Below are 14,362 nucleotides of genomic sequence, written 5' to 3'. Positions count from 1 at the left end.
AATTTTAAAGATTATAAAATACAAATTAATTGTATAAAAGAAATATTTTGATTCTTTTAATTTTGAACTTTACAATATTTGAATAAGAAATAATGAAAATAGAAAATATTTAAACAAAAAATAACATACGCCCTATATATCCTCGTGAATATGATCCGAAAATATATAAGTTTGCCCTCTTTTTCTGTATTAATTTTTATGCATTCATTCAAATATGTACATATCTTTTACGGTTCTAATACATATTTCAAAGAACCGCCATCTATTAACCTGTCAGTGAAATGTAAACTGTACTTTAAAACATATATACTAATGGCTCGTATTATTTATTTATTTATTGTACTTGCTATGATCAATTTTCAACGTGTTAATAGTTGACTAAAACTTTCAACAAATATATTTGTAAGAATGGAATTGATGGAAGATTATTTTGGTAATATCATTAAATTTTTTGTAAACGATACATGTTTAATCTTTACAGAGATATGCATGATACGCATATATTTTTTGCATTGTTCAATTTTGATTTGTTTTTATCTAATTTATACGTTTTTATATGTTCATGTTTTATAAAATCAGAAAGTGCAAAATTAATGAAGGAACGTGAAAAATTTCTCACAACTGGTTGTTCAAAATTCAATGCAATACTTCATGGTGGTATCACTACACGCGGGATTACACAAATTTATGGAGCTGCTGGTACAGGAAAAACACAATTAGCCTTACAACTGTGTCTTACAGTGCAACTACCTGCAACAGAGGGTGGTTTTGCAGCAGGTATTCTTTGATTTTTATATTTTGTATTGTTAAAAACAAGAAATAATATTTGTGCACATGTATAAATTTAAATTTACTAATAATGTAGGTGCTGTGTACATTTGTACAGAATCTGTTTTTCCATCAAGACGGCTACAGCAGTTAATACAAGAATTAGAAGTTACTAAGAAATATGGAATAAATGGTGACTTAATCTTTGTGGAACATTCATCAACAATTGTAATAGTCATATTACTTATATTATAATTATATTTTTTATATGATATTTCATTTCTTATGTTTATAGGAAGAACTGGAAATATGTTTGCTTCATAGAATTCCTATACTAATGTCTGCACAGAAGATCGGACTGATAGTTATAGACTCAATTGCTGCACCATATAGAGTAGAAGATTGGAATAATGAATCTAAATCTAGAGCAAAATGTTTAAGAACAATTGGACAACAATTACATAAGTTATGTAGTAATGACATCTGTGTAGTTTGTATCAATCAGGTAAAATAATAATATTTGACTGTGTTAGGCAATAGTAAAACCTTAAAATATTATATCAGAAATTTGATTGTAGGTCGTGGCTACTGTCGACAATAATATATTAAATGATAACTCAAGGGAAATTCCAGCTTTAGGAACAACATGGCTGAGCATGATAACTAATTCTATATATTTTTATAGAGTAAATTCTTTTAGATATGCTTGTACCAAATTATCATCAAACTTACCTGAAATAACTATTCCATTTGAAATACAAGGGTCTGGGGTTAAAGCAATAGAGTAAGTGATACAAAATGAATTACAAAATAAGTTATAGTTTTATTGCATAAGGTTATACACATCAAAAAATATCCTGTCATCTAAAACTCTAGCAATGTTTGTTGGTAACCATTGATTTCTTGGGTCAGAGGCTTGGAATGGATCTATACTCTTTACATCTAAGTTTTCAACATCATTGTTCAATATCAACCTTAAACAAGAAATAGTTATGAATACTAATATGTACATTATATGAGTTATATGTACAAACATTATACCTCAAAGAATGTAGAAATGTTCGATAAGGTTCTACATCTTTTCTTTCACTGTATGTATAATCTCCTATTACTGTATGACCAATGTAAGAACAATGTACTCTCAATTGGTGTCTCCTACCAGTTTCTGGACATAACAATACTTTAGTAGCTGGCTTTCCATTTCTGAAACCATGTTCTAATACTACAAGTATTGTACAAGACTTTCTTGGTTTTTCACAAAAACCATTATCACTAACACACATCTTATGATTTCCCATCTTTTCTCTTATATCAATTCCTAAGAAAAAGGTATTATTCTTAATAAATCATTATTTCTATAAATATATTTTATCTGATTACCAACCGATTGCTTTATCTATAACAACATAAGGTTCATTGATGTGGCCATGGAGTAATGCTAAATAAAATTTTTTTGCTGTTCGTATTTCAAATGCATTTGAAGCAGCCCTTGCTGCTTTTTTATTTAAAGCAATGCATATAACACCGCTTGTTGCATAATCCAATCTGTGTACAAAATGAAATTCATGGAATAAACTTGGATTAGCCAGATTTGGTAAAATTTTTTTTAATTCTGATTGAAGAGTATCCTAAAAGTTCAAATATACAATAGTAAAATAGATGCATTTCCATATTTATAAATATTCATTGCCATACCTTTTTTTCAGGATTATTGCTATTGATATACATATCATATGGTTTAGATACTACTAAGAAATTTTCACTGTGATACAACACATTCACACAATTCCTGTGTCTAAATTGCATTAAGTCTTTTAGATTGAATTTTAACAAATTTATAACAATTTGTGTTAATTTGAAAATAAATATGGAACAATTATATAGCATATTATTTATACTCATTTTGTAGAACATTCTTTTTCTACGTTCTGTATTTTATAAATAAAACCTAAAATGTTGTTTATAATGAATGTACACAATCAAATATTAATCTAATAAATTTCATATTCTACAGTAATCAAAATTCATTGCAATACATGACTAAATATATATATATACACTATGATTAAATGTATTTATTAAATTTAACTAAAGTGACCAGCGTGACCAGACGTAACCAGACGTCCTGGATTATGCGTACAGGACTGTCCCTCATTGAAAACTGTTCCGGAAAGTGTCCTGGATTGGATATGTAACCTTTTAAGACATTTTAATGACGAACCAGAAATATAAATTATATAAGAAAGTGGTGTCCTCACAAATGTGTTGTTTCTTTTATTTTTATTTGGACACGTCTCGTATTCCAACATAAAACATCTAATTGCTTTATATTCTTTGAGAAATTCCGTAAACGCAATAAAACAATAATAAACACCGGTTACCATCTACTCGGAATATCTTGTGCAGTTGTGCAGGTATCTTTTAATGTTGTCAGTCTGTTTTACATGTTTATATTTTGAATTTCTTTTACAACTTCAGATTGATTACATTTAAAGATTTTCAATCTGTAACAATTACAGTGAGATATTTTCAATTCAATATAGTATATTTTGAAAAAAAATTGAAAGAAACTCAGTGCACAATAATCGTTTTTTTTCCTGATTCGGACAAAACCGTTTGAAAGAGAAATTGTGTGGTGTGGAGGAAGTCTTATCGTGGTGCTCACACCATATAACGGTGTAACTAATATTATTTTAATCAGACACTGATCATTAATTTCAAACGTGAGAATTGAGAAAAGCTTCGATTACACCTCTGAAAATGTTTCGTTCGAAGAAGGATGTCGACCGACATGTGAAAGACATTTTTATCAAGCTCAGAAACTCGGAGGAGGTAAGGTTATTTTTTAACGGAAAAGTTGTTACCACCAAACATTGCCAGCTAAAACCGTGAATTTCATTCCATTCAATTGTTCATTTGTTATTTTCGCAGCTGTTTTATAGTTATACCGTACGAACTTTGTACAAATATCAAAACGTAACATTTTTTATTTAATGTCAAGCACATACATTACACAGTACGGAAGACCTTGACTAGTTTCTGAAGACAACGCGTATACGTATATGCGTTACGTCTATAGAACGGTTTGGCGGATTTTTAAGATGTATAGGTTTGTTTCTTTACTAGCCCGGTTGTTGAATTTCCTTCTTAGACTGTCGATATTTCCGCGTATCTTAAAACTTTTCAGAACGAGTGATGTGACCGTTCATGCAGCCGGTTAGTCGAGAGTCACAAGGCGCGTAAATTGACTTGGCCACAAATAACATTTGGAACTTCTTAATTTGTATCCCACAATATCAGAATTTTATTGTACATATTGTTTAAGACTTTCTTAATTTTCTTTTAAGTAAACATTCCTAAAAAGAGATATAACATTCTTCCGTTCATTAAGAGTTGATACAATAGTTACAAATCTTTAGTGTTACAGAATATGATAATTTTATATAATAGATGTACAAAATAAAATATTTTTGGTTTACATTCATTTATAGAAAAATCTACGATGTTATAACATAGCCAAGCTATATTATCAAGTTGGTGACTATGAATCTGCAAAGAAATATGTGTCTAATTATTTGGAAGTACGGGATAAATGTACAGGAGCTTACAAATTGTTGGGTCAATGCCTTGAGGCTCTAGGACAGAAGGAAGCAGCTTTTATGCAATACAAAACATCTCTTGAATTGGAACCAAAGCAAAATGATCTTGTTTTAAAGGGTATAATTACTTATTTTTTAATTTATTATTTGTATATTTTAAATCGTGTATTTATCTGATATTTTATTATGTCCACTAGTTTGCGAGCTTCTGACTGATGTTGATGTCAACATTGACGTGAATAGAATTAAATACTGGGTAGAAAGAGCTGACAAAAAGTTTCCACATCATCCAATAGTTTTTCAATTGAAGGAGAAAATGTTAACTTTAGAAAAACCAAGTGGTAACAATGAAGATTTAGAGAAACTGATTACTTGTATGTAATGAGATTTTTACTTTATATTCTTTAGCAATATATAGTTATGTGCCAAAGAGGAAGGTTAATACAATTCATAATAATGATATAATTTTTTTTAGCTGAATTGTCAGTCCGGCAAACAGATGTGCATCTACAAGTTAAATTGTTAAAACATTACATAGGAAATCATAGGCTTGAAGATGCATATAGTCATGCTGTTGGAATCGAATCAATGCACAGTCACAGAAATAGTGTCGTTTGGTACCAGGCTTTATGTGAATTGCTTATAAAATGTAAGGAGAGCAAAGACTCAAAGTGGACATTTTGGATATTTTATATTTCTGTGTTAGAGAGATATGCAGCACTTTGCTTGAAAGAACAGGGAAATATTACAAAAAAACCACATAATATTACAGAAGCCACACAAGCAGTATTTAAGTAAGTACAATTAATAAGATAATACAATACATATGCAGAACATTACTCAATTAAAATATTTAATTGCAGTTTCGATCAAAGTTTAACTGAATTTAAATCAACAAATTTCTCCAACCACCCTGTTTTTGTTGAAAATATGTTATTACACATGTGGGGTCAGTTACACTTTCATTTGGCGTGTCTGTTTTTACGGAAAGCTAAAATAGGAGAAGACAGTTGGTCTGAAGCAGGACGATTGTGTGCACCTCTTTTCTTAACTGCATTACACATAACACCTATAGATCCGACAGCTGTATGGACTATGCATTTGAAGGATCGATTTAAAAATCAAGTGCATGTTTGGTATAGAGAAGGATCTTACAGATGTAGTCAAGCAGGTCATATACTACAGGACTATGCCCGAGATAATACAAAAAAATTATTAGATAAAATCGATAAGTTCTGCACAATTTTGTGGCGTGAGCGAGTTTATCAGAGAATTTTTATTGGTAGACTGTATCAGGATGGAAAAACAACATCATATTTTGCGAACTGTTCGCATTCAAATCCACCGTTACGCCTGTGTTCGTATAACGAACTAAAACGATTTGATGAAATCTCGGAAGAAGTATGGCCAGATTCCTTACATCATCAGATCTGGCTTGGCTTAAGAACTCGGCCTCACTGTTCACAGAACAAGAATAATGAGCCCCATCCGAATCAAACCTCACGCGTATTTTGTGAATTACAGTTTTCCATCTTTAATCTGAATCAGGCAGCCCCTGATAGTCTGAGTCGTCTCGATATCGACGCATTTTTAAATGCGGCAATTTTTTGCGCCTCTGCGGTGATGGAGGAGCAACAATTAAGTGGGTTTTTAAATCCTGAAAAATTGCCCACGTTACCAGCCGACCTTACCAACACTCTTTGTACTTGTGCGCAAGAAAAGTGGTGGTCTGCCGCATACAAAGTATATTCAATGGACAAACAAAAGCCATTAGATGACGATCTGGGGGAAATAAGATTAGAATTGCAACGGGGTTTGGAAGTTGTCCGTTGCATTGGAAATCATGGATTGCATCCAGCTCTTTTAGTCCATTTAGCACGGATATTTCATCATAGAACAGAAATGGTGAAAGAGTCTGATCAAGAAAATAGTGCAATAACAAGTTTAGAGGCACGCTCTGAGATGTATTGGTCGAATGCGATTCCACTTTTGGAAAGATTGCAGAATAATCAAATTCTTCGTGTGACAAATTCGAAGTACTTCACTTATCAAGGAAAAGAAATGAACAATGCAGAGTTAGTAAAAGCTTTAGAGGAGGGTAAGTTGCTTCTAGCTCAGCGTTTTGTCCGGGATAAACAGTATGAAAAAGCGATTGATGCATTGCAAGCATTAAAATGTCCAGAGGCTTCGTTTCAACAGGGACAGATGTATGAGATGCTCGCAGATGAGATTGTCAGTTCTATGCCGAAAGAAAGCTTAACATCAGAAATGAGATCGCAACATATTATTATGCTTTCAAAAGCTAGAGAATGCTTTTACCTAACATTAGACCGTTTGCGTAGTCCAGGAACGAATCCAAAGCATCCTCTGAATTCGGAACTCTCCACGCATATTACTGATATAGAAAATAAATTGAAGAGGATTGATCCAGACTTATCTCGAGGCGACTTAAGCAGAAATGAATGTGACGGGATGTCGGACGATAGTTATTCTTCTGCTCATAGTGCAGTAGATCCACCAGTCGTGAATTCAACGTTACCAACGTTTACAGGATTGAGTGCTTCCATTATGGTCAGTACACCACAGAAAAATCCTCATCGTACCCCGAAACAATCCAGCACTCCTTATAAACCACAACATCAAGACGTACTAGATTTATCACGAAATCGTTCGGAAGCACGTCCAAGTCCTGAACGTCTCGATGCTCAAATTAGGGCAATTAATCATATGATACATGCAAAGGATAGCATGATACAATCGATAACTGAACAGAATAAGAGTATATTGGAATTGAATAAAACAGTAATGGAGAAGGTTGAAGAATTAGCAAAAGAAGTAACAGAATTACGAAAAGAAATTCAACAGCAGCGAACTCAGTCCGTTAATTTGAATCCGAATCTCGAAGATCTGTGCGTGTTGAACGAAGAGGATTACAGTAACTTAAATTATAATACGAATCCACCAGGTCCTGCGTCCTCGATATCAGGAAATATGTTCCAGTCGCCGCACAGACATCCGTATTCTCAATTGGTATATCCTTCAGCTACAGCTTTTCAGGGATATTTTCCAGGAGGGATGTCGTTTAGTGATCCAAATGCATCTTTTTGTACAAACATTTACCCAATGCCGGTGTTGTATCCTAACACTAGGTCGAAAATGCCGGAGAATGTACTTCAGCAGGGGCTATTCCCACCAAGGTTGCCGACACAAATACCAGATCTGATGCCACCAACGAATCAATCGTTACAGATTCGACTTCAGAAGGCTGAAACATCGAAACCCGAGACGACTATAAAGGACGCTCCCGTAAATAAAGTTGCACCGGTTAACGTTGTTATTACCACATCTGATACTTTACCGACTACAGTACCAGTCGTTCAGCCGACACTTAGCGTAACAATTCCTCCGCATTTCAGACAAGGAAGCACGTCTATGCCGATCACCACAGAACAGATTGCTCCTCATTCTTATCAAATATCCATGCCTTCTCAAGCAACTGTATTGACCACTGTTAATCTACCACCTCTGTCAACTACCCTCACCACTACTCCAGCAAATATTACTATGCCTGAAACACCAAAGACGGACAACATTAACATTTGCTCAACTAATTCTCCACGCAGTTCAGATCACGAGCACGAGGACGAACACGATCCAATACCGAATTTTGTTCCTATTATACCGTTACCTGCGGAAGTTAAAATCACTACTGGAGAAGAAGGTGAAGAGGTCTTGTTCTGCGCTAGAGCAAAACTTTTCCGTTTTGTGGACAACGAATGGAAAGAGCGTGGCATCGGCAATGTTAAACTTCTCAAGAACGAGGAAGGAAAGGTTCGTTTGCTTATGCGCAGAGAACAAGTACTAAAGGTATGTGCAAATCATTACCTGGCACCTGATATGGAGCTGACAGCCAAGGCAAATAATGAAAAGGCCTGGTTTTGGGTTGCACATGACTTTGCAGATGGAGAATTAAAATTGGAGAAGTTCTCTATCAGGTTTAAAACGGTGGAAGAGGGCTTGTCTTTCAAGGAACAATTTGATAAAGCTAAAGTGAGTCTTTCTCAAATCACTGAAAATGTTGAAAACAGAACATTCACAAAAGTAGGTGGCCCATTAAATAATATGAAGAAGAAAGAAACAATGTCCATAGAAACAAAAACTTCTGGACAGATCAATCAGAAGCAAGCTGCTGAAATTGTTGCACTTTCGGAAAGTTCAGAAAGATCAAAAATCAGTACAACGACAACGGTTGTTGGTGGATTTTCATTCAAGTCAACTCCGATTATCCAGAAAGTAGTTGTCACTGAACAATCGAAAACTCCTAGCAAACCTGAAGTTAGTCCATTTGCAGGATTCACATTTAATAAAACAGTAACAACTGCTGAAAGCGTAACACCGAAGAGCATAGCAACATCTATTGGAACACAAGCATTTAGAAAGACAACACCTTCTAAGTTGGAAACTACAACAGCGCCAACCATTGTAACCACTGAAACTGCTGCAACAAGCATTTCTCAAACAGCTCTTCGAAGGCCTCACGCACCATCTCCTAATATGAAAGCTCGGGTAGGTATTCAAAGTACAGACTCCAAAATAGAACAGGAAGAAGTTTTATTTGAAGCTAAAATAAGCCTTCAGTACTATATCAATGATACTAAGCAGTGGGAGCATAGAGGTACTAAGAGCGGTAGTAACAACGTAGTTAATTGGACTATTCAATATGGACCGGATAAAAAAACAGGGATGTTCGCAGCAACGTTTAAGACGCCTGCTCAGGCTTCTCAATTCTACAATACAATCGTTAATAACCAACAAAAGTTACAGAAGGACAGCGTCCCCTGTGAAAGCACGAAGAAACAGGAAACTATACAAAACACGCAAATAAATAAGAGTCAGGTTCCTTTGGCCGAAATGTTCAAGCCACCAACAGGTTCATGGGAATGTGAGGATTGTTACGCGAGAAACAATGCATCGGATAACGAATGTATAGCATGTAAAGCAGCTTGTCCCTCTGCGACTAGCAAGCAAAGCGTCCTGAGTGCAACCGGCTCGAAGCAAGCACCACTTTCGGAATGGTTTAAGCCACCGCCAGGTTCATGGGAATGTCCGGATTGTTACACGAGAAACAATGCATCGAATAACGAATGCTTAGCGTGTAAAGCAGTTTGTCCCTCTGCGACCAACAAGCAAAGCGTCCCGAGTGCAACCAGCTCGAAGCAAGTACCACTTTCGGAAATGTTCAAGCCACCAACAGGTTCGTGGGAATGTGAGGATTGTTATACGAGAAACAGTGCATCGAATACCGAATGCTTAGCGTGTAAAGCAGTTTGTCCCTCTGCGACCAACAAGCAATGCGCTCCGGTTGCAACCGCCTCGAATCAAGTACCACTTTCGGAAATGTTCAAGTCGCCAACAGGTTCATGGAAATGCAAATCCTGTGATATCTTTAATACATTTGGGAACAATTACTGCGTCGCCTGCGACACACCGAAAGATCCATCCATTCCACCAAAGCAAAAAACTGGTGGTTTTCTAATAAGCAGCTCTACCACTGGTACCACCCCCACGTTTACATTTGGCATACCACCCGATGCTACAAAGAAGGAGACAAGTGGTTTCACATTCCGTTTACCTACTGCGAACGACGTGTCTTCTAGTGCTAAATCTTCAGCAATCCCAGAGTCCGACGCGAAAATAGATACGTCTGGGACGAAGTTTGTCTTTGGAATGCAACAGACACCAAGTACACCGTCAAACGAAGATACCCCCTTCACTTTCGGATCGTCAGGAAAATCGTTTGGTTTCAACTTCGTAGCGAAATCGCCGGCTAAATCTCCCGAGGATGGTGAAATTAGCGAGGAGGAGGTAGTTGAGAGCGATGACATTTACTTTTCACCGATAATCCCGTTGCCGGATAAAATCGAAGTTAAGACGGGCGAAGAAAACGAGGAGATTCTATATAGCCACAGGGCAAAATTGTTCAGGTACGACAAATCAGTGAACGAATGGAAAGAACGTGGTTTGGGGGATATTAAATTGCTACGACACACGGAGACAAGAAAGTTGAGGCTAGTCATGAGGAGGGAGCAGATCTTGAAACTCTGCTTAAATCACTTTGTTTTACCTGATCTAGAATTTAAACCGAAAGATGAAAAAACTTGGATGTGGACTGCTGCTGATTACAGTGAAGGGGAAATCGAGCACACGCTGTTCGCGTGTCGCTTCAAGACATCCGACATCGCGAAAAATTTTATGGAGATAGTCGACGATGCAAGAACAGGGAAAGATCTTCCAGTTATCGAGTTCAAAACAGAAACAAAGTCGGAGGAACCTACTAAAAGTTCGCCTGTTCAAGAGATAGAAGTTTTATACGAGTTGAAAGTAACGCCTGAAGAGAGGGAGGCTGCGCTCAAATTACAGCTTCCAGAAAACTTCTACGCGTACAAACGGAATCAAGATTGTCCTGGTTGCAGGGGTTGTAAGGAACCTCCCGTGCCACTGTTTGAAGATGATACTTCAGAAAAAGTATCATCATTGAAAACAACCGCAGCTAGTCAAAAACCTACAACCAATGCGTCCACAATACAATTTTCTCCAAAAACCACTAGCTCGAGTGTCACAACTGTTCAATCGCCCGTTTCAAGTACAAGCATGCAGAATACAGGTTCGTCTGTCTTCACTACTGGACTGTACAGTACAGGTGCACCACAGTTTTCAATGAATTCTCTTGCTACAACGACGCCTTCCACTATATCATTTGGAAGTAGCGACTCTGGTGCCTCGAACGATAAGAAGACTGGTTTTTCATTCGTAATGTCTCAGAATCATCCTAGCGAGGCTCAAAATGTTGAGACCGATAAGCAGGATATTCTTTCACCCGAAAACTTGAAAATTTGTGGTCTTGCTACGTCTGAAGCGCAAACAACATCTGAAACGTCGGTGCCCACAACATCCACGGCGTCCATATTCGGCAAGAATATCTTCGGTGGATCATCGAAGAAAGATAGTCCTGGATTAATTAAGCCTAGCTCCTTTAGTGTTAGCGCAAATAGTTCCGAATCAATGTTTCCAAACAGCTTTGGCTTTGAGGCAAAAACAACTACAACTAGTACCACCTCTGTAACTCCCATATTCGGTGCGAATACTCCGATATTTGGATCATCTGCGATGAAACTTAACTCAGAAATAACTACCAGCAATTCATCACCGTTTGCTACAAGCACCACAACCGCAAGTGTATTTGATACACCAGCTGAGACCACCAATTCAATGTTCGGCGGTGCATCTACACCATTTTCATTTAACTTACCCTTCGGCGCACGTACACATGAATCGCCTTTCAGAATCTCGAATTCTGCAACAACTAACGTATTCGATACAAAACCAACTACATCAGAAAGCGAATCTCAAAAAGACAATGGTATTAGTTTCCTTCCAGCCGTAGATGTATCTTTCTCTGCCTTAGCGGCGAAAACTCCTCAGCAAGCGTTTAAAACAGGTATGTTTTTCACTACAAGGTAGCGACGACTTAACAAAGTTTATGTTAAAAATATTGTTTTATATATATTTAGCGGATCCAAACTTCTCATTTGCTGGCGCTGGGTCAGCCGTATTTGGCTCTAAAGCAACCAATAAATTCACTGAAAGGACAAAAGGGGAGATAACAGAGAAGAAAGATGAGCATAGGGAAGAAGAGTGTGATGAAAATGAAAACGAGCAAGATCACGATCCCCATTTTGAGCCTATCGTACCATTACCTGATGTTATTGAGGTACGCACTGGCGAAGAAGATGAAGAAAAAGGTATGTACTTAACAGTGGAAAGAAGAACGCAAATAAATAATAACGTTCATGATTAATGATTATATTTATGTTACAGTATTTTGTGAAAGAGCGAAGTTATATAGATATGTCAATGCGACGCGCGAATGGAAAGAAAGGGGTGTTGGAGAAATGAAAATCTTGCATCACGCAGGGCATGGAACTTACAGATTACTGTTGCGTAGAGAGCAAGTTCATAAAGTAGTATGCAACCTCTTGCTCACACCAGACATAGAATTCGCTAGACTTAGTACTTCGGATCGTGCTTGGATGTGGGCAGGCATGAATTACGCCGAGGATCCACCATGTATAGAACAATTAGCAGTTAAATTTAAGAATCCAGAACTGGCCACAAAGTTCAAGGATACTGTCGACAGAATCCAACAAACATTAAACGAAATCCGTAAGGAATAAGATGCAAACCTTTGTTTATAAAGCTTTCTTCAGTTCATGATTATTGCTTTTGGTTGCATGATATATGATATCCGTCATTGTGTTACATGTTATATGAAACATATTTTTGAATCGTTAAACTATGATAATTAGCTTTATTTTTACATACAAAGCGTAATATTGTTTAAGAGCATTCTAATGTGTGATTAAATAGGCTACGAAAATCGTCTGTATAGGAATATTTCGTTATTTTTAAAAAGTACCATGTTATGTTAAAAAATATTTTTCGATCAGTGTATTTGATTTTCAGATTTATTGTGATATATCTACTTATGATTATTGTACAAAATTGTTTTACTAAACGTTTGTTAATTTCGTATAATTCTTATATTTCTAACAAAAGGAAACAAAGACTTGTAAAGATACACCTGTCTTAGACGATATTATAAATACAATATTATTACCGTGTCAATATTACTGTATTAACAATTCGGTCATAGAAAACAGATTGTACGAATACGTATTTTAATTGCGAAACGCTCGAATAAAATATAATTCTAGAAACTATAATTCATATATTTGTTTTTTTACTAATTAATGTGAAAACTTGCCGTAACGAGGCGTAAAAATAACACAAATAACAAGTAAGCTTACATCAGATTTTGCTTGTCTCTTGTATTTTTATTTCACTTGCTTGATTCCATATATTTTACGCACAGTATTGATAAATTTTATATAAATTCAGGTGAAAAAAATACGCAGGATAATTCAGTGATCCAAGAACCAGATGAGGAAGAAAATGACGCAGACGAAGTAGAAAATGAAGACGAGGAGGAGGAAGACGATGACGGTGAAACCTCAATCGTTTTCGAAAGGAGAGCTACATTACTAACTAGAACAAGTAAAGATGCTCAATGGAAACCAGTGGCTGTAGGAAATTTAATTATTTATTATGATTCTGTCATCGTTGGTGGCACAATAATATTAGAAATGGAGAAAACTGGTGAAGTTGTGAGCAATACGATCATCAGTATAAATACGCAGATGCAGGTAAAACTAGAATCCATTTCCATTAAACATTTGTTATGACCAAGATTCTGAACATTTTATTATTTGTTTCAGGTGGATGGTACAGAATGCATTTGGACGGCAATCGATTATGCTTTGCAACCAGCAACAAAACGGACGTTAAAAGCAGTATTTTCATCGGTTCAGGATTCTGAGGAAATGTATAAATGTTTTCAAGACGTAAGTAAGAATTCGCACACGGCATTGTAATACATCCATGACAAACATTAATTCCTGTTAATTGAATTTAACAGGGAATCGAGTATGCAGAAGAATCTAACATCACTGAACCATTTTGTGAAGAGTAAAGTTTCCTTGTAAAATTTCCTGTAATAAATGATATTGTATCTCTTGTACACACAAAACATTTGATTTTAATCTAAATTCAGTTTATGAGCACTGAATCGTTTTCGATTTCATTCGTTCCTGTAATTAATGATCTTATAAACTATTTCATGTATAACTATAATATCAAACGTGCTTTGAAGATCGTAAGTGAAAAATAAATGTACAAATAATAGGAACTTGAAGTGAAGATGTAGTAATTCAAAAATGTTGTAAGTCATTTAAACGTACGATTGCATACAAATAGGTACATATATGTATACATTAACATGGAACATATATTGTATATTGGCGCCTTGAAAACGTCCATTTTACGAATATTTTAGGTCTAAGGCGCCTGCAAACCGTCTTCAAGGCGTTATGTGCTAT

The 14,362-nt window shown here is 35.8% G+C and overlaps 3 protein-coding genes across 3 annotated transcripts; 2 read left to right on the top strand and 1 right to left on the bottom strand.

The window, feature by feature from the left end:
• The first annotated feature begins 345 nt into the window (after positions 1-345).
• Positions 346-1,556, top strand: LOC107192845 (DNA repair protein XRCC3-like). The gene is made up of 5 exons (XM_015582182.1): positions 346-433; positions 580-777; positions 866-996; positions 1,064-1,273; positions 1,347-1,556. Exons 1-5 carry the CDS (start codon positions 409-411, stop codon positions 1,554-1,556), a joined length of 774 nt encoding a protein of 257 aa, XP_015437668.1. The 5' UTR covers positions 346-408.
• Positions 1,557-1,591: 35 nt separating this feature from the next.
• On the bottom strand, positions 1,592-2,670 carry LOC107192841 (RNA pseudouridylate synthase domain-containing protein 1-like). The gene is made up of 4 exons (XM_015582179.1): positions 2,464-2,670; positions 2,153-2,396; positions 1,810-2,086; positions 1,592-1,742 (listed from the first exon to the last, which is right to left on the bottom strand). The coding sequence occupies exons 1-4, from the start codon at positions 2,668-2,670 to the stop codon at positions 1,592-1,594; spliced, it is 879 nt and encodes a 292-aa protein (XP_015437665.1).
• An 817-nt stretch (positions 2,671-3,487) lies between these two features.
• Positions 3,488-14,002, top strand: LOC107192850 (E3 SUMO-protein ligase RanBP2-like). Its single transcript, XM_015582192.1, has 10 exons — positions 3,488-3,600; positions 4,260-4,485; positions 4,565-4,741; positions 4,843-5,161; positions 5,231-11,865; positions 11,939-12,169; positions 12,246-12,590; positions 13,326-13,630; positions 13,703-13,828; positions 13,903-14,002. The coding sequence occupies exons 1-10, from the start codon at positions 3,529-3,531 to the stop codon at positions 13,954-13,956; spliced, it is 8,490 nt and encodes a 2,829-aa protein (XP_015437678.1). The 5' UTR covers positions 3,488-3,528; the 3' UTR covers positions 13,957-14,002.
• The last annotated feature ends 360 nt before the right edge of the window (positions 14,003-14,362 follow it).

Source organism: Dufourea novaeangliae, unplaced genomic scaffold, assembly GCF_001272555.1.
Source record: "Dufourea novaeangliae isolate 0120121106 unplaced genomic scaffold, ASM127255v1 scaffold445, whole genome shotgun sequence".
NCBI lineage: Eukaryota > Metazoa > Arthropoda > Insecta > Hymenoptera > Halictidae > Dufourea > Dufourea novaeangliae.
The sequence above is the reverse complement of the archived record's forward strand: the minus strand, read 5'-3'. Positions and strand labels throughout refer to the sequence as shown.